Raw genomic sequence first — 21135 nt, 5'->3', positions numbered from 1 at the left:
CATCTTGACAATAAAATCAGATGATCGAATGATTAATTATGATCATACAGCTCATGGCTACTTAATCCCATCAATCAGAAATAGCCCCAATATGAGTGGGATTTCTTCTTTCACAATGAAAGATTATTTTAAGAGGGACTTTTGAAGAGCTCTTGAGAAGCAGTGGGTTCATGCCAAAGAGGTAAATGCATGAGACCATGCAAAAATGTTACACTGATTCTTACCCAAAAATAAAGTCATGAGAAATCCATCTGACTCATCCAGCTTCAAAGGTTTCTTTTCATCACCTGCATCTTCATCATCACCATCATCATCACTGTCATCTCCTAGGACTGCAAACTTCTTTTCTTTCTCATCATTGTAGAAAGTTTCAAGGTGATTATATGCATCAATCATTCGGATTGTATCATTAATTTGTAGGGCCTCATTGTACTTCCTCAGATGCTCTGCGCAAACACGATCTTTGCGATTTCCTTCTCTTGCAGCTATGAAAAATATGTTATGTAGAGTGAAATCATGATAGAACACCCCCCCCCAAATGTGCTGTGGACTTGAATATGTTTATGATACTGACTCGAAAATAGGCTTCACCATGTTTTTGAAATGAGCAAATTAAGGCTCAAAACGTGCCATGAGCACTAAAAGGGGGCCAGTTTTTTGACTCCTAGACTTGCTACTTGTGTTCTGCGTCAGCAAGAAAACATACTTGACTCATGCTGACTCAGAGGAATGGCATGAAAAACATAGTGTTTGCGTTTGCATTTGGAAACAGAAATACTAATATTTATCTTAATATTTTAAATATACAATAAGTGAAAGACTGTGGAGATGAAGAGAAAATGAATTGGTGCCTTTTTCCTTAAATAAGGAATTAGAATGTGTTTATCCTTGTCCTACTCAGCACACAGAAATTCCATTGGCTATTACACTTACTTTCAGTTTGCTTGGGAATATGTGATCTGGAAACATGGCATAAACATGGGATAAATTGTGTTATGTCAAAACCCAAATTACCTTTTTTTTCCATCTGAATGAGCCATTGTTCATAGGGTTGAGTTCCAAAATCTGACATTGGACTAATTTGGCAAAAAGTTTGAATCTTTGTCATTATTTCTAGAAGTTTATCTTTAAATGGATCCTAAAAACAAATTATACACTTATTCTTACATGTTTATATTGCTGAATGAATAACATTATCTTTGTTAAAATAATTTCCATGTTATAACAAATTTGATTCAGAATCTTTGTCTAGACAAAGTAACAAGTCACTCTGATCACCTCTTTGTACACTGATTTTTTTATCAGCTTCTCTTTTACTTCCACCCTCAAGCCACACCACACCAACACCAGGTATCCCTACTGGAATTTCCAATTTAAAAGTTTACAAAAATAAAATTAATGAATGATATACACTTTGAATGCTAATAGTAATTTTAAAAATATATATTAAAGTAATGCCCCAATTATTTAGAAAGCTTGTAATTTAATTTAGAAAACATTCTTTTTTGAAGAACTGGTTTCAGTATTATTTCTACCAAAATAAAAAGTTAAAAGGTAGAGTTTTGAAAAAAGCCAGACACAGAAGAGTACATACTATAGGATTTCATTTATATAAAGTTCAAAAGCAGTCAAAAGCCATCTTTGGTGTTAGAAGTCAGGATAGTAGTTATCCCACGGTGGGTGGGTGACTAGAGGGGAGAATGGGAAGTTTTGAGGGTTGTGGTAATGTTCTGTCTCTTGATCTGGATTCTTCTTTTTTCTTTTTTTGGCCGCACTGCGCAGCATGTGGGATCTTAGTTCTCCAGGAATCGAACCGGAGCCCCCCTGCAGTGGAAGGGCAGAGTCTTAACTACTGGACCACCAGGGAAGTCCCTTGATCTGGATTTTGGTTATACAGGTGTGTTCAGTTTATGAAAATTCAGCAATCTGTACACTTACGAATTTGAACTTTTCTGTATGTGTGTTATGCTTCAATAAAAAGTATAACCAAAGTTAATTAAGTTAAAAGGTAAGATGGCAAATTCTTTTAAAATATACTCTGAGGGGACTTCCCTGGTGGTCCAGTAGGTAAGACTCTGCACTCCCAATGCAGGGGCCCCGGGTCCGATCCCTGGTCGGGGAACTAGATCCCACATGCATCCCTCATGCATGCCGCAACTAAGAGTCCGCATGCTGCAACTAGGAAGTCCGCATGCTGCAACCAAGAAGTCTGCGTGCCACAACTGGGACCCGGCACAGCCAAAATAAATAAATTAATTAATTAATTAAACAATAAATAAATAAAAGAAAGTACACTCTGAGGATGTGGATTTTTTTTTTTTTTAGACTGAAGGTCAAATATATTCATTATCACATACATATCACATATAAACGAGGTAAACATACCAATTAAAAGGTAAAATGCTGTGAGATTTAAAACTCAGGTATGTCCTACATACAAGAATCAAACATTTATAACATTCTCAAAATGAAAAAATTATATACAAGAGGTAAATTATATAGGAGAACAGATTAATAACTATTACTTTGCTCTTTTATTGAGATATAATTGACATATAACGCTATATTAGCTCCTTTTTACATCACTTTTTTTTTTCACACACACACACTGTATTTTATTTTTACAAGAGATAAATAAACTGACACCAAGCATTGTAAATGGATGACCACAGATGTTGTGGATTTTTTTTTTAATGATTACGATTAGAAACATGCATTTAAACTTATCAAATAAAACTGAATAAGTAACAAAAAATGAAGAAAAATAAAGTACATTCAAATGTGCTACTCCAGCTGGAATAGATAGTGCTGTTTTTCAGAATTTCCAAAAAAGAATGACCTATGGCAACTGGTTGCTAACGTTAGTTCAGTGCCTACATTTCAAACACAATGTTATCTGTTATGCATATTTCATAATTCAACATCCTTATGAGGTAGATTTGCAAAGATTACACTTATTATCAAGTACACACAGCTAAAATTTATGATGCTTTTTATATTTTACAAAAGAAAGTACTGACATAATGTACTGGTTATAACGTTCAAACAGACTCTCAGTTGGTTTTTATAATCAGTGAAGGTGTTCATCACAAAAATACCAGTAAATTAAATATTTCACTGCTTTACCATAAGTATTTTCATAAGAAAGTAAATGTGTCAGGTAGGTAGGATTCCCATTATCATTGCCAACTGTAATCTATTGCCTCTGTTCAATGTCAGGAAATCAATTCTGGAATTCATCAAGAAAGTAAAAAGAATAAAAGAAACTATGGTGATCCCTCTAGTTTAGCCTTTCAACCCTCCTCATCCCCTCCGCCACCCCTACCCCATCGTGGCTCATATGCAGTCAACCAACTACTGAGCTACTCTTCATATAAACTAGAAAACTGAAAGAAGAATTGAAGAGAGACTTCACAGTAGTGCTTTGCTGCCCAATATCAATAAAAAAGGAATAACACTGTAACTTTTTTGCTAAAACTTCAAAATAACATTCTTCAGATGGTCAGTATAAATAATCATTGTATCGTTCAGTTGTGTACCGTATCATCCATCAAATGAATATAAAAATTTAAGGGGCTTCCCTGGTGGTGCAGTGGTTGAGAATCTGCCTGCCAATGCAGGGGACACGGGTTCGAGCCCTGGTCTGGGAAGATCCCACATGCCACGGAGCAACTAGGCCCGTGAGCCACAACTACTGAGCCTGCGCGTCTGGAGCCTGTGCTCCGCAACAAGAGAGGCCACGATAGTGAGAGGCCCGCGCACCGCGATGAAGAGTGGCCCCCGCTTGCCGCAACTAGAGAAAGCCCTCGCACAGAAATGAAGACCCAACATAGCAACCAATCAATCAATCAGTGAAAAATAAATAAATCTTAAAAGCAGAAACCTACCATTTAAAAAAAAAAAAAAACTACCAGATTTTATAAAAAAAAAAAAAAATTTAAGCACATACTTCTTTGGTGTCATCTGCGATTACGAACTTTTTACATGGCTCCTTTATTTGGTCTTTAAGTTGATTAGTATTTTCTTTCACGGTTTTAATGGTAAATGCATCAAGATTGGCACATATCTGAAAAAGAGACATTTTTCAATATTCAAATACTTTTCCCTTTCAATTGATTCAATGTAGAATTCTTTCTCATGTAAGAAGTAGGTAGCATGATTTGCTAAACATAGCATTTTAGTATTGCTTTACTGTGGATCTGACTAACCAATAACATTTATCCTGATAGAGTAAAATAAGAACTTCTAAATCAAGTTGGTGGAAAATTCCAGAAAAAAAAAGTATTTATTTTCATTCCTTACATTCCATTTTCCAGCTGGAAAAATTGACGTGGAGAGAGTACAGAAAATTGCAGAGATGGGAAGAGAGTGGTTATGAGCTAACCATATTATATGAGGCATTTTAAGGGTCATCTTGACATCCATGGATCATATTACCACTTTCTTCTACATATAAAAGAGGGCAGTGCAAAGACAGGAGCAGCCAAAGCCCATGTGCCTGGATTTGGATTGGAGTTAGTCCTTAATGCTAGTAATAAATTATATGTTGGAACCAATAATTGTGCTTTTGTCTACTCTATGATTTTTACTGACTTCAACTTAAAGGGACTTAACATAAAAATGCAATGCCTTGGTGCCAACATATTTTGTGAGTTACTCTGAATTCATTCAGTGCTTGAGATCAACAATAGTACTTTATGTGTTGTTACCATTTGGGGGCAGCTGACAAGAAATACACCTTTAATTAAAGGTTCTCATATCTCCATTTTCCTATTTAATTTGAATTGCCCAGAATCCGAGTATCACACAGAACAAAAAAAGGCACAGAAGAAAATATACAATTTTGAAACTCATGGAATGTGTATAAAAAATTAGAAACTTTCATAGTTTATACATATTTCTATATCAAGTAGATCATTAAGTTTAACAATAGGGGTAGACATTTAAAAGAAGGTATTTCATTTGTCCCAATTTTTCACTAATTACGTTTGCTTTCCATAATTTTTGTGATATTGTTCTGTGTCATAGTTATTTATTAAGGCACTTACTGTTCTGTAGAAGATTGAGTGTATTTACTTGAAAGTGTATAGATTTCACTTAACTGATGATCATGGAATACCATCTTTCATGCACACCATGGCACTTGGACTTAATCTTACCCAAGAAGCACTGGCATTTTCTTTAACTTTGGTTCTTTGGGTTATGCATAAAGTTAATGATTTACTTACTTTTAAAATGTGTTCTTCAGCTTTGGCTTGCTTTTTGGCCCCTCCAACACCTGGTGACGCTGTTAGTCCCAGTATCTGAGGTAAGGGAATCACCGGTTTGTTTTTTTTCTCAAGTCTATTGTTTTTCAACTTCTGGTTCAAATAACGCCTCATGATGTTATTATAGACTGCTTCTTTGTTGGTGTGATGGCATTCATCAATAATGATGAGAGAAAAGTCTTAAAAGAAAATTCAAATGGTTCATTTGTCCATATTGGCAAGGTACAGTGTAAAAGTACCTTTAAGCTAGGAAACTGAGCAGTCAAGCATCTTTCACCTTTTAAGGGGAAATGTAACTATCCTAGCCACCTGTATATACAGATGTTTGTGTATATTAATCATGAAACTATCCCTGTTAGACACTATCCCCACTTAATAGATGAGTTCTGGAAAATTTATAGATCTAAAAAGTGTTATGGGATGGACTTCAAACCCTGGCTTATTCCTCAAAACTCTCAGGATTACATTTTTGTTCTTTAAAAAATATTTAATTTTAAGTTGGTGAATTTTATTTTCATTCTATCAAATGAAAAACATTATTTAAAGAGGAATAATTTTACCTTGTTTTAACACTGCATTTAATTATTATGATTATATATACTTCTTTCCCTACCTCTCTCCTACCTTTTCTTCCCATCCCCCACAAAATAGGAAGGATTGTATTTATTCTATGGAGAAGAAGGCATATCTAACAGGATCAACTAATATGTAAAAAGAACTTGTTGGTAATTAAAAATACGGAGTAAATGAAAAGTCCAGTAAGTGTTTGATTTAATAATGATATTCTTATGCAGAATAAAGTGATCTAATTAAAAACTTATCCAACTTTTTGTTTGCTTCCCTAAGGAAGAAGGGTTTGAATGAAAATTTAAGCAATGGAAGACAATCGAAATCAAAATTATGGAGTGGGAGGTTAGGGTTAGCAGATGTAAGCTTTTATACATAGAATGGATAAACAACAAGATCCTACTGTACAGCACAGAGAACTATATTCAATATCCTACAATAAATGATAATGGAAAAGAATATAAAAAAGAAAGTATTATATGTAGAAATGAATCATTTTGCTGTACAGCAGAAGTTAATACATTGTAAATCAAGTATACATCAATTAAAAATTGATAAAATATAATAAATCAAAATTAATCAACATTTTAAAAATTATGTAACTAATACAGCCTCTGTTACTACCTTTAGTATTACTAATTCTTTTTACAAAAATAAACATTTCAACCAACCTGACAACTGTACACCATCATCTTCGCCTTCTTCTAAGTTTAAAAGGGAGTTTTCAAGGATTTGAGCTGTGCTGATAATAACATCATGAGACTTGACAACTTCTGGAAATGTTATTTTCAATTGGGTATCACCACTTAATCTAGTAACATGATACCATTTCTTCAAAAATGGTTCGAACTCTTTGCGGAAGAGCTGTTCAACTAATGGTACCTTTAAAAATGCCAAAGTTAAAAAGAGAGAAAGAGCATTGTCAAACAAAAGGAGTATTGATCAAAGGCCTACTATGTGTCAGGCATTAACAGAGGTGTTTGCATTATCAGTTAATTAGGTGTAACAACCTATCCATCATTCCATTTATTCACGTGTCAATAAGCATTTATTGAATGTCTATTAGGTGTAGACATTTTGTCTGGGACACAAAGATGTTTAAATTATGGTTGACAACTGTCAGGAACTCATTCTAGCTGAGCACATGGACCAAGAATCAACAAAACAAAACAAATTATCACAACACAATGTGATCATTCTCCCATGGAAACACATAGAAAGTGACAGCAAAATGGAAGAAGCAACTGACCCCTCAAAAGAGGGGTTTAAGGAGGAATTTTAATCTGTAAACCATGGGTCAGTGAAGAGATAAACTGAAACTAAGGCTGAATAAGAAATAAATTTTGAGATTGTAAAACAGGGTCAAGCTGTAAAGGGTTATGAACACCAAGCAGAGTACTTTAAATTTTGTATAACAGTTCATAGGACCCTTATGAATTGTTCTGTAGAGTTATTTTTTGGGAATCAGGCCAGAGGCAACCTGCCTAAGGAATTGGAGGAAGCAGAAAACCAAAGGTGAAGAGGCAAGACATTGCCTAAGGGAAAGGATGGCGGTGAAGGGATGGACTGCTGGACTAGCTTTGGTGGCTGAGAAAGAGCAAAATAGCAGGTTCCTTAAAAAATAAAAATTCAGTAACCATATGATTCAGCAATCCCACTCTTAGGCGTATATCTGGAAAAGATGAAAACCCTAATTTGAAAAGACACATGCACCCCAGTGTTCGTAGCAGCATTATTTACAATAGCCAAGACATGGAAGCAACCTAAATGTCCATCAGCGGATGAATGGATAAAAAAAGATTTGGTATATATACATAATGGAATATTACTCAGCCATAAAAAAGAATTAAATAATGCCACTTGCAGCAACATGGATGGACCTGGAGATTATCCTACTAAGTGAAGTAAGTCAGACAGAGAAAGACAAATAATGATATGATATCACTTATATGAGGAATCTTAAAAAATGATACAAATGAACTTATTTACAAAATAGAAATAGATTCACAGACATAGAAAACAAACTTATAGGAGTTCCCTAGTGACCTAGTGGTTAGGATTCCGGCCTTTCACTCCCATGGCCCAGGTTCAATCCCTGCTTGGGGAACTGAGATCCCACAAGCTGCGTGGTGCAGTCAAAAAGAAAAAAAAAAAAGAAAAAAAAACAAACTTATGATTACCAAAGGGGAAAGGCGGGGGAGGGATAAATTGGGAATTTGGGATTAACAGATACACACTACTATATATAAAATAGATAAATAATAAGGACCTACTGTATAGAACAGGGAACTATGTTCAATATCTTGTAATAACCTATAGCAGAAAAGAATCTGAAAAAGAGTATATAAAATATATATATATAAAACTGAAGCACTGTGTTGTACACCTGAAACACTGTAAATCAATTATACTTCAATTAAAAAACAAAACAAAAACAAAAACACCAAATCAATGAAAACGCTTTCGGAGAGGCTGTCCAGTGAGTGCGTTGGCACTGAGGTGACTCCACCTGATTGGTGGGTGACTCACAGTATTTTCACATGCGCTAACAGCTCAAAATGCAAATCTCCCTGAAGACCCTGACCTGCAGGACCATCACCCTGGAGGAGGAACTCAGTGATATTGTGGAGAATATAAGTGAAAGCTAAAATCCAGAATAAAGAAGGCAAACCCCCCTGGCCAGCAGAGCTCATCTCTACAGGCAAGCAGATGGAAGATGGCCTCACTCTGACTACAACTTCCAGAAAACATTGCGCTTGCACCTGCTCCTCTGTCGGAGGGGTGGCTCTCAGTTCTTCAGTCTTTCACTCACAATGCCCAAATGATGGCATTACTCTTCGTTCTACCCCAATTTACATTTAGAAATTACCAGCTTCGGTAATAGCTGAACCTGTTCAAAGTGTTAATAAAGGTTTTGTTGCATGTAGAGAAAAAAAGAGCTGACTCTCTGTATGTGCCTGCTGAAGGTGGTTGAGTTGACACCTCAAGGCTACACATCACTAGTCGTTCAGAATAGCTCCTATACTGGGGAAAGGAATAACCAGGCCATCTTGAAGGTCATATCCTAGGAGAATTTGTACAGTGGAAGCCCAGGAGTGTGCAGTGTGGCAAATAGAGTTGGCAGGAAGAGTTTCAAGGGCAAACATCAAAGAATGTGCATTATACTCCTCATAATTTAATTACCTGATAATGTGATCAGTGGTTATCTTTCCACTGGTCTGCAAGGTATGCATTATTCTTTTTTTTTTCTTTTTAACTTGAGATGAACTCCACTTATGTGAAAAATAAGGGCTGGCTGATCCTCCTGGCTGGAGAGAACCGTGTAGGAAGAACACGTCTTTGTATTATTATTTAGTAGAAATGGTGAGGGCTTCTAAGAGTGAATGTGGAGGGGAGAAGGGGTTAAATGGAATCCATGAATTCCAAGGGAACAAAGTGAATCAATAACCAAGTTTGGTAAGTGAAAGAGCATAACACAGGTAGAAAGAGAAATTTTCAGTTAGTGGTTCCCGCCTACCCACCCGTCTCCAACCCCAAAGTGAAGTCTCTGGCCTACTTGCCACAAAATCAATTCAGAGATTTGGAAAATACAGACTCCTGAGCCCCACACCCAAGAACTACTTAATCTAGGGACCGACCATCTCTGGGGACTGAGTCTTGAAGCTTGTGCTTCTTTTTTTTTTTAAATTAATTAATTTATTTATTTTTGGCTGCATTAGGTCTTCGTTGCTGCGCGTGGGCTTTCTCTAGTTGCGGCGAGTGGGGGCTACTCCTCGTTGCGGTGCGCAGACTTCTCATTGCGGTGGCTTCTCTTGTTGCAGAGCATGGCCTCTAGGTGCACGGGCTTCAGTAGTTGTGGCTTGCGGGCTCTAGAGCACAGGCTCAGTAGTTGTGGAGCATGGCTTAGTTGCTCCGCGGCATGTGGGCTTTTCCCGGACTAGGACTCGAACCCGTGTCCGCTGCATTGGCAGGTGGATTCTTAACCACTGAGCCACCAGGGAAGTGGAAGTTTGCACTTTTATGAAGCTTCCAATATGACATTTAGGTCTTTTTAAAATTTGAGAACCACAGCTCTTCTCTTTCTTCCACAAAGTCATTTCCAATTCATTTTTCTAGAACTATTCTTTTCCTTCTACTTATACAAGAAAGAGGAAATAATCCAGCTCTTCTCTTTCTTCCACAAAGTCATTTCCAATTCACTTTTCTAGAACTATTGTTTTCCTTCTACTTATACAAGAAAGAGGAAATAATCTAAGAAGGAAGTCAGCAAAAGAGATTCTGGGGAAGAGAAGGAAAATTAAATTTAGTGGAGATAGCATGCTCCAGAGGAGAGAAAGTGAGCTCTGAAAACAACTGCTCCAGCTACTTGCTTATTGTGTGACCTTGGACAAAGCTCTTAATCATCTCGATTTCCACATTAATAAAGTCAGGAAAATATTAACCTGTGGTGGAATTATTATGAAAATTAAATGAAATAGACACTGACATATTGCCAGTACTCAGAAAACTTCCCTGGTATTTCACCATCCTTTTATTCTAGCAGTGGAGAATGACAGAAGGGAGGACCAGTTCACTTCAGAAGAAAAGCGTTCAAGTCTCAGCTCTGCTGCTTATTGGCTGGATGACCCCTGACAGGCCAATGAAAGCCTCAAAACCTCTGTTTCCTGATTGGTAAAATGGAGATAATTATGGTTACTTCAAAGAATAGCTGTGTGGTTTTAATGAGATAATATAAAGTGTAATACAATATTTATTATTATATTAATACATATCTCTCATTTCCTAGACTGTAGATTCCTTGAGGGCAGGATCTGCATTTGATTTGTCTTTAAATACTCTCATGTTGTTGAATGATTTAAGAATCTCTATACTATGGAGTGGCATAAAAACCTGAGGTTCTGCCCATAAAGGGTGGGCCGAGATCTTCCAAAGAAGCAGCATCTTCTGGTCTACAGAACAAAAAGACATTGTCACAGGTGGTAGCAGGTGTTGGAAATCCTGAGACTCACTTTGGGTGGTGTTGACTTCCTACTGAAGGACACAGAGAGAGCCAGATGCAAGCCTGACATGGCTAACTGGGAGGCGTGTGGGCCTCTTGGAGCCTTTTCCTGAGGTGTGACAGAGTGCCTGCCAAGACTAATCAAACCCAACTGCTACCCACTTCTGCTGAATCATATGGGGCTGCATTATAGCATCTGAAGGAACCTGGGATTTCTCTCTCATGATGTTGAAGCCCTAGATAGGAAATAGAAAGTCTGGGAACACAGGTGGTGTTTTCATTTTTCCCTGCATCTAAAGGTGATAACTTTGGAAAGGATGGAGGGAGGTAAAACTAAATGGTGTTAGGAACAGGATTTCTCCTTCCTAGATCAAAGGTTATAATACCTTGCCACTGGGCCAAATACAGAATGCAGGTTATATTGACTTACTGCGCCTGAGATTACCTGACTCAATCAAAAAGAATTAAAGCTGAAATTACTTTAAAATTCAAAGAAATGGGATAATAAAGTAAACGATTATGACATAGATGGAAGATCTAGTGGAGGGATTTCTAATAATTCTTAGGGAAAAACAACAGGGAAACAGATCAGGAATTAGATCCATGTCCTTAAATGTCTACACAACAATGCAATGAATATGAGTAACCAATGAGGATAACTTAACATTTAAACATGGCTGCAAATGTGCATTTGTAAGTATCACCTCGATCCAATGGGATGAAAGATTCGCAACCAGAATACAGCACTGAGAGGATAAGGAGTTTTACAAAAAGGAAGGTGCGTGAGATGCATACAAAAACATGAGACCTGAAAAGGTCAATCAAGATGAATAATATGAAAAAAATAAATGTAAGTATTTGCACTAACGCTCAAAATTAACTGCACAAAAATAACGAGAGGCCTAATTTAACAGATTTTCAAACGAAAAGGAGCTGAGGGTTCTTAGGTTATAGAAAACTCCAGATGAGTCTGTGGTGCCAGAACTGGTGACAAAGGCAAACCCAGTCACAGACAAAATGTCACATCTCATCTCTCCTATACTCCGCACTAAGACTATATCTATAGTATTTTGTTCTGCCCTAGACACTGTGTTTTAACAGGGTTTTAGATAATGTCTGGAAAAGTATGAGATCTCAGGATGATGAAAAGTCTGGAAACCATGTTATATGAAGAACGTATAAAGCAACTGGAAGTATTTATCCCAGGAAACTAAGAGAAAAATCACTTTAGAGTCACATGATGCAAGCCTTCCTTCTCTATGTGAAGGGCTGTCATAAGGCAGAAGAATTAAGACTCAGCTTACTCTGTATAATCACAGAGGAAAGAACACTAACCAATGAGTGTGTATTCCAGAGAAACAGATTTTGATGAATGCAGGTAGGGCTTTCCAGCAGTGACAGTTGTTCAAAGAATGGATTGAGCTGTCTTGTTAGAAGGAGGACCTCCTTGATATGAGAAGTTACTCAGCAGAGGTGAGAGAACCACTCAGCAATGGATAAAAACTGGATCTCTAAGGCGTCTTTCAACTCTAATAGTCAAAGATGCTGTGACCCGATAAGGGAAGAAAAGGAATGTGATGAATCAAAAATAATTCATAGGTTTTGAGGCTATGTGCTTCGGAGGAGGTAATATAACCAACAGAGAGACAGACAAGTAGGTAAGGAGAGCTCTTTGGGAGAGTAGATGAAGGGAATGAGTTTGAGGAAATGGCAGAATGTTCAAATGGTATCAAGAGCATCAGCTTAAGTGGTTTCAAATCCAATTAACTTTGTTCTCTTCTCTGGACCTGGCACTTAAGACCCTGCTCACTGGTTAAGGAATTCCACTTTATTAGTTATAAAGGTGAGGAGGAAGGGATGGAAGAAAGAACTAATATTCACTGAGTCACTCTTAGGCTTTAGATAGATTATCTAATTTAAACTTCCAACCCTGTATAGGGTAGTATTCTTTTATTCACTTTACAGATGAGGAAACTAAAGTAAGAGAAGTTAGTGATGTGCCCAAGATCAAATTACTGGTAGGTAGAAATTGTATTCACACCTAGATTTCTTTTATTCCAAAAGATAATATCCTTAATAAAGGAAATACATGAAAAGCCCTGGAAAAAAATTCTAACGTATCACCATTACCACACACACACACATACACAAAACCTGTTCTAATAGTGGGCATGTAAGAATAAAGGAGCAGTCTTTAGGCTTGGCATGTACATACAAAGTGCATTTGGAGCTACATGACGTAAATCATTAAGATAGTGGATTCTGAGTATGTTTCTTTAGTACTGAAAAGCAGGTTGCAACTAAAACTTTCAGCATAATAGAAATCCAAAAAATAGAGGAAAGTTACATATATAGTCTATCACTATAATTTCTGTAAAGGAGTAAATGAGAATCTAGTTACCATAAGTAATGGGAAAAAAGACTGTTGCAGATTTATAAATTAATAAACTCTGATGTATCTGAATAAAGTTCAGATAACTAGATTTTGTTTAAAATGAAGGAGACCCATACCTGTTTATGAAGATAGGCTTCAAAAATCCTAAGATATAAATACTAAAGAAAATCTCAGTTGCATTGAGTGATATATATATATAATTACATATATAAAATATCTGAAAATTTATCTATTTAATTTGATATAAATCAACCAAATATTCACTTAATTTTCTCTTCATCTTCAAACCAAATTGCATATATTCTGAATAAAGAGCACTTGCCATTTTTGACTAAGGGTCAGTGGTTAAAGAGACTCCAGAACACAATGTTTAAGCCTAGATTCCAGGGATATTTTGAGGTCCTTTATGTTCATATGCAGTGATAAATGAGTACCAGTTCACCTTAAAGAAAATCTGGGTAAAATACTCTTTATACCTCAGTTACAGCTATTTAACTTAATGTTCTGGCTTAAGAGAAAAAAAAAATCGACTTTAACGGCTAATAACTGAGATATTACAAATAGCTGGAAAAGCAAAGATTTAAAATAAATTACCTATTTTGACATTTTTCCTAATTAAACTAAATGTGTGATCCATTGTTACAAATGTCACTATACAAATGCTTCAGAAAAGTAAAATGAAAATAAACCATGTTCTATTTCTGTGCTGTTTGAATACCTTATTGACAAGGACCATAACTTTTCCAAGTTCAGATGCTTTTTTCTTCTTGTCCAAGTGATCCTTGGCAATGTAAGCGGCCACTCTGGTTTTCCCACTCCCTGTAGGGAGGCATATAATGATATTCTTCCCCTCCAAGGCTGGCTGGGCCACTTCCAGTTGGTAAGGCCTGAGATGCATTTCTGGCTCAGGGGATGCTCTCTGTACCGCATTCTCTTCATCTGAAGGAGGTGAAAGGGAAGAAAAATAAGGAAATAGGCAACAAAATAACTAAGGCTAGGAGGCCTGAAACTGAACATAAATATTGTGGCTTAAATTCCCTTTCACGTGTGGTCCAAACCAAAGTTCTATTTTCTGTACCAAATAGGTGTCCGCTCTCTGCATCTGCAGGATACAACCCAAGCACTATGGAAGTGGCCTGGGGAGATGGGGGTACAGAGGGAATGAATTAACAGGATGGAGGCCTAGGAGGGGGCAACACAGAAGAGTCTTTTCACAGAGTGGGCAAAGCCAAGTGGAAATGACTGTGGTGCAGACTTGGCAGTTTATGGTTCTTAATGCATCTGACTTGCCATTTCTCTGTGGAACCATTCTGTCCCACTTTTTTCCCTTAGCCTTTCCACCAACAGATCAAGAGGAACTGGGAAAGTAGGACTCATTAGTCCTCCTTGTTCTGTATTTCCCCTCACTTTTTATTGCAAAGAAATATTAGAGCTGATGCTACTTTCCTTCATTTGAAAAACTTTACCTGACAAACCAAATACCAAAGAGCACTTCTATCTAACTATCTATCTATCTATCATCTATCTCAAATATCTAAAAATGGTTCCCCCCAAATCCCATTTTTGCCATTTAAGACAACCAGATTAAACAGAAGCAATATTTAGGGAAAAGGAAAATCTCCCGTGCTAGCCTTTAATTTTTATGTTTTCACTGAAAGATGAAAAACGATTTTGATGGTTTTAACTGAATTGTAACTAATTTTGCCATTTGGTTTTGAATGTGGTTTTTTTCACTTCTTTATAGGTATGTCTCCACGCATTCATATTTTCCTGAAACTCGAAGTACAATATATTAAAAATATTTCCAATTAACATAGATTTCTAAATTTAAAATACTGATAAAATAAGTACCAACATACATTAATTTTATAAACATTAGAATCAAATCATTATAATATATATTGGTTTAAATATATTTTGTTTAGAAGTGACCATATTTATCTAATTAGTCAGAGGAAAAGATCTAAAAATGTATAACTTACCATGTGGAATGCAGTAAAATAGATATTACATCAATTTAAAAGCCCATCTTATGCTTTATGTAATTACAGAAAAAATGAAATGACAGCACTTATCAGTATTTCATTACACGTGAAGTAAGCGTTCTTTCTCTTATCAATGATTGCAATAAAACTAAACTAACATAATCCCATTAACTTCAAAAAAGTTGCTGATTGTTCCATTTCAGGAACTGGATGATTCTATTTAACTGGGTTTTAACTTGTTGTTATAGCACTATCTGAACGGGTAGGAAAATTCACACCAAATACCACTTAGTAAGGGTCATCTACTAACCTGGCAGGAAATTTGCCTTCTGTATGGCTGAGTAAACACATATGCAATACATTTACATTATCATTGGCTCATCTGCTGATTCATTTACTATGACTGTCAGGAAAAACTCATTCAAGATCACCAGCTTTTAAAAACATACATTGACAAGTTTTCTTTCCATGCTTGTTTTGAACTCTATAGCAATTATAATTCATCTTTATTATATTTATGTAAGATTCAAGTTGATTTAAGAATATCATTATTTCTCTAAGTGGCTTTTATAGATTATCAAAATTCTAATATTCCACCTATATTTTGAGCACTTGCCACCTAACTTTTCCAAAAGAGCCAGAATGTTTGCAAAGGAAGATGTATTTTAAATTGTGTTTTAACACCAAGATCCAGGAATTTACTTTTGCTAAATTGCCATTTGAGGTAGGAAATTTATTAAAAGATATCAGCAAATTCTCTCTGTTTAATTTCACTCTAGGTACATTTTTTTCAAAGATTTAAGAAAATAATAAAATTCAGCTTCCCTCAAAATAGTTGCATGTACTTTTTTAATAATCACTTTCCCCTTTTGTTTTTCATGCTTACTACTACATCCTTGGGTAACAAAAATTAAAAAGAGAAACTGAGACCAATTTTCTAAGTCTCTTTTCCAGGAATCTAAAATGAAGTCAAATGAGTAAGACATCAATATCACTCATGTATATTAGATATTTGTTGTACTAATATGCTTAAGAAGAGTTAAGAGCTATCATGTTCAAAATTTAATTCTTGAACCAAATGCGTGATGTTTACCGTTATTTATCTAGTAATGTACCACTAATTCATTCCGAAGTAAACATTTACTGGGTGCCTACTAAATGCCAGGCACTCCCAAGAACACAGTCCTTATTTACAAGGACTTCAGAGGCTAGGGCACTCCACTACTGCCACTGAAAATATCTGGCTAGTGGACAGCTCAATATCGTCCATATTTTTTTGAGTCAAGTCCAGGAAACTTGATGGGTGCCCCCAAGTTTAAAAGAGAGGCACAGAGTGAATATGGAAAAATTAGAGCTGGATTCATTGTGAGGATAGCATCCAAAGAAAAAGAGCTGGGTGAGTGCTAAATATTCAGCCTGATTCTTGCCTTATCACATCCTCTGACATAGGGATGGAAGAATGTATCCACATAAGCAACGAAAAGAGAATTTTCTCTTCTCTGCCACCAGAAGGAGAGAATTGGGCTGGTATCAAGGAGCCAGGAGCCAATTTCCCTTATAAAAAAAAAATGTTTGGGTTTTGTTTGTTTGTTGTTTTTGGCTCTCTTTGAAAAGCAAAATCAATTAAATGCAACAACGAAAATGGTATTTAAAATATGCACAGGCTTTGAATAACATTGTGCCCATCCTCTATGACAAATATTAATCAAAGACCTTAAAATTATACTATACCATACAAATGGTCAAAAAATGAAATCAAATAGGGCTTAAATAATAACATTCTATTGGAACTACACCATGTGGCAAATTTCATTCTCACATTGATTTTGACAGCTGAGTTATTCTTGGAGAGAAAAGGTCTGTCACTGCATGTGTTTGAAATCGACAAAGTATTCCTTTACCTATAGTATGTAACCTCAGAAAAATACACCATCCCAGCTGGACAAATATTAACAGATATTACCTCGAAATAGTAAGGAAATACTTTCTATATATCAGGCCAATGTGCATTGCCAAAAATATTGCCACTTTGAGAGAAGCAGTCTATCTCTCTGAGAATGAGAAACAGGAAAACAAAAAAGCCTCCCATAGTATAATTAGAATATTTAAACTTTAAAAGTGCCACTAATTATGCTTTACTAGGGCATAATAATATTTCTAAGAAGGAACATAATGTCACGTCCATGATCCTTATGGCCCATCATGTAACCTTTGAAGGTGAACAAAGGGCATGTGGAATAAGGTCCCTTTGATGTCAACCTCAGAAGTTAAAACATAATCCCAAACACTGTAATGCTTTCAGTGATTCAATATGTGTTTAACAATTCGCAGTTTACATAAACCTGTTTTTGAGTTGATTTCCACTTCAGCCTATATCATGCACCTGAAGGAAAGGAATTTCAGAATTTTATAATTTCAGAATTTTGCTACCCACTATGCAATTTTATACCCACTAGTCTTTGTTCCTAAACACTGACCATCCAGAGCTTCAGTGAGTGCCCTTTAAAAATGTGTCTGTCTTCAAATGTATTTGCCTTTGAAAATGTATTTGCTTTTTAAAAGTAGGTTGCATTCAGATTTATCATGTCTTTCATGCCACATTGAAGACTGAAAATCAGTAAATAGTTACATTTGCTAACAGCTCTAAACTGACAAAATGCCCGGCACATAGAGAATATCCATTAAATATTTATTAAATGAATGAATATTGTTGAAAAGCCCTTACTTAGACAAACAAAAATTAGGATGAGGCCCACAAGCTTAAAGCAACCATAAAGATGTTAAATATTAGCTAGAGTATATTTTGAGTTCTAGCATCAATAGCATTTAATAAAAATGTTAAATATTAAATTTAACAGTTGTATAACAAGCATAGAAAAAACAAATACAATCCACAGAAATATGCACATGGCAAGAACTTAATAAACACTGACTAAATTGAACAGAAAATTAATTAACCCTTTTTAATTAACATTAAAGTTATGACTGACATTTGGTGAATTGTGTTTCCTCAGACCAACTTGTTCTAAGAGATTCAGGGGTGTTACTAAGAGAAAAGGGCATTTAAATATAAGAGGTGGTACATTCCAATTGGGAAAGCTTTTAGGGCAGATGGCCATCTTTATGTAAACTGTTTTGCCCCTTTAGGCCTATTGTAGATGTAAATTTCTAGAATCCTTCTGACAATGCAGGATAATCTAAAGTGCACAATATTTTCTCCGTGTGTTCTACAACTCAGTCACAGAACGAATGAAGAATGAAGTAATTTGTTCTTAATTTGCCGTTTTGCTGCTGCCTCTTAGCTGGCCACATTGCAAAACATTGTTTTTTGTTTGTGCTAATTTGTTAAGTTTAATTATAAAATATTTCAAACATATAGCCAAATGTTAGAAAGTTGTGTAACAGATATCCAAGGACCCATCATCCATTCTTAAAAGATGTTAACATTTTACCTCAGTAATAATAGTGGAAGTGCACATTCAAAGAACAGAAAGGAGAGATTTGAAATCGATCAGACTGACAAAAGTTAGGGAGTCTGATAACAGGAAGTCTTGCTAAAGTGTGGGGATTGGGAAGAGGCACTCTTATTTATTGCTGGTGGGATATTCAACGGATACGAAGAAGAATTTGGGAAATACCTAGTAAATTTCTCATTTAGTGATGAAAATATTTTGCAAACTCAATTAAAGAGGTGTTTATACAAATTGAAATTCTTTTAACTATATGTGTAAATTCTAGCTCTTATTTTAAGAAGGACTCATTATATGCCATTAACTACAGTCATACTCATCTTATTGATAGTATTTTTTTATTTATAATGTATTTTAATTTTAAAAAATTAGGGGTTGGAAAAAAATGTACAAAATTGAGTACATAATTTGAAAGCAGTCAGATTAATTGAAACAGATCACGTAAATAACGTAGATTACATGGTTCTATGGAACGTGGCATATGCCAGACCAAAAAGCGATGTGCTGGATCAAAATTAGAGAGCTTGATTCTAAGACTTTTGTAAGTTGTACTTTTAAAGAAAGTGAATGGCAAAGTTCCAAAACTACTTCAACTGTAGAAAAGAATTGCTTTCATTGCATAAATACATTAGGGAGGGTATGAACAGCCCCCATGCTTCCACTATATGGTGTCTTATTTCACACTTTTTAAGGTTTACACAACAGTTAGGCAGTACCTGAATCACTTCCCATGGTGCCTGAATCACTGCCCATGTTGCTGTTATGTCCAAGACTTTCATCTAAGCAGCTGACACTTCCTTCTGCCAAACTTGTGTCTGATTCTGCAAAGGAAAACATTTTAAAATATTTTAAAAATATTTCTGAGAATAAACGTATTTTAACTGCACACCTCTACAGCACACAGTACATACAGTTCAATGCAAGAGGAGAAAGCACACCCAGACGACTACGAATAAAAGGTAAGAGTTTCTGGCAAGCGACGTTTAAAAACTCCACCATAGATGAGCAGCTGTCGGGGACTGAATCAAATACATGTGTCTACCTACTTAAAGTACCATTCATCCAATATGAGAGGTCATGCAAATTTGTAAGGGTTTATGACTTTTGTCGTCCCCCTATGTGTAAATTTTGTCCAAAAAAAGAAGATCTAGGCCTGATAATGTCATTTAAACAAAAGTACTATATAGAAACCATTGAGTCATTTTCATGTAAAACGGTAGAGAATTAATAAATTACAGAAAAAATTAATGAATTAATGAAGTACATGGTTCTACTGATAGGTTATGAAAATAGCAGTTCAGTGATACACATAACTTTAAAATCTCACAAAGAATTTACTCAGGAAGAATATCAATGAAAGCCTGGCATTGCAGTGGCACTGGGAGCTTACGTGAAGTTGGAAATAATTGTTTTTCTTTACTGTACGTAAACTAAGCTTCCATCAAAGAATTACAATTAATATGAGGGGCAAGGGTACGTCTTTCACTTATTAATCCTGATTTTTTCTCTTCAGTACTCAGGATCAATTCCTTTTGAAAACCTTCCTTCCCTCAAGGGAAAACTTCCCTCCTTACAGTTTATTTCCAAGGATTTATGCAATCCCACCCGCAAGGATCAGAACTACTGCTAAACTGGTAAAAATAAATGAAAGATGGTTACAGATGTTGGTTTTGGAATTAGAAAGACTTGTGAAATTTGCTGTTGGCAATGCCGTGAGCCTAACTTCCTTCCTCTTATTTAAAATGGGGCCAGTAGAGGCACAAGCTATTATAAAATAGCTTATTACAAAATAAGTTACGGGATATATTGTACAACACAGGGGATATAGCCAATAATTTACAATAACTATAAACAGAGTATAACCTTTAAAAATTGTGTACTCCTGTAACCTATATAAATATTGTGCATCAACTATACTTCAATAAAATAAATATAAATGAATAAAATAAAAAATAAAATGGAGCTAGCACAATTTATCTCACAGGATTTGACAACCATGGAGTAGTATTAGGTACAACAAGCTCTTTGCACTTTAATTGCTGGTGATTGGAAAATGAAATAAAATTCAAGTAGTTGGTGGATTACTAGGGCAAGATGTCATTTAAAAATCTCTTGGGAATTCCCTGGCTGTCCAGTGGTTTGGACTCTGTGCTTTCACTGCCGGGGCCTGGGTTCAATCCCTGGTTGGGGAACTAAGATCCTGCAAGCCATGCGGTGTGGCTTAAATAAATAAATAAATAAATAAAATATCTTTACAATTAATAATATTTCATAATATTTATACGTGTTAGATAATTATTATTTTATGCTAAAGCTTCCAAATGCACTAAATAAATTATATTAAAGAAGGCTTAAGCTATGTAAAACTAGTCTGAGTGTCACATATTTAAACTGGAAATAGAAATGGGTGCAAAACAGACAGATAGTATGTTATCAATAAAATGTCTCTGGA

The 21135-nt window shown here is 35.6% G+C and overlaps 1 protein-coding gene and 1 long non-coding RNA gene across 5 annotated transcripts in view; one reads left to right on the top strand and one right to left on the bottom strand.

Moving 5' to 3' along the window:
- Positions 1-6468, top strand: part of LOC309630291 — a 36815-nt gene extending 30347 nt beyond the window's left edge. Inside the window, exons 2-4 of one of the 3 annotated variants that reach the window (XR_014245574.1) lie at positions 5249-5308; positions 5919-6025; positions 6114-6468. This is a non-coding gene — a long non-coding RNA (uncharacterized lncRNA). Of the gene's footprint in view, positions 1-1131; positions 1898-5248; positions 5309-5918 lie in introns of those variants that run through there. The other 2 variants (XR_014245576.1, XR_014245575.1) reach the window with 2 other exon arrangements.
- The window catches only part of IFIH1 (interferon induced with helicase C domain 1), a 55926-nt gene that overhangs the window by 9868 nt on the left and 24923 nt on the right, over positions 1-21135 (bottom strand). For both annotated transcript variants that reach the window (XM_082395279.1, XM_082395278.1), the window contains exons 4-10: positions 19400-19504; positions 13947-14167; positions 6506-6716; positions 5229-5446; positions 3950-4066; positions 1015-1138; positions 225-485 (exon numbers count right to left, since the gene is read on the bottom strand). In XM_082395279.1, coding sequence (XP_082251405.1) covers positions 225-485; positions 1015-1138; positions 3950-4066; positions 5229-5446; positions 6506-6716; positions 13947-14167; positions 19400-19504 — 1257 coding nt within the window. The remainder of the gene's footprint in view (positions 1-224; positions 486-1014; positions 1139-3949; positions 4067-5228; positions 5447-6505; positions 6717-13946; positions 14168-19399; positions 19505-21135) is intronic.

The sequence above is a fragment of the Balaenoptera borealis genome (assembly GCF_965194805.1).
Source record: "Balaenoptera borealis genome assembly, chromosome: 6".
NCBI classification, from domain to species: Eukaryota; Metazoa; Chordata; class Mammalia; order Artiodactyla; family Balaenopteridae; genus Balaenoptera; species Balaenoptera borealis.
The sequence above is the reverse complement of the archived record's forward strand: the minus strand, read 5'-3'. Positions and strand labels throughout refer to the sequence as shown.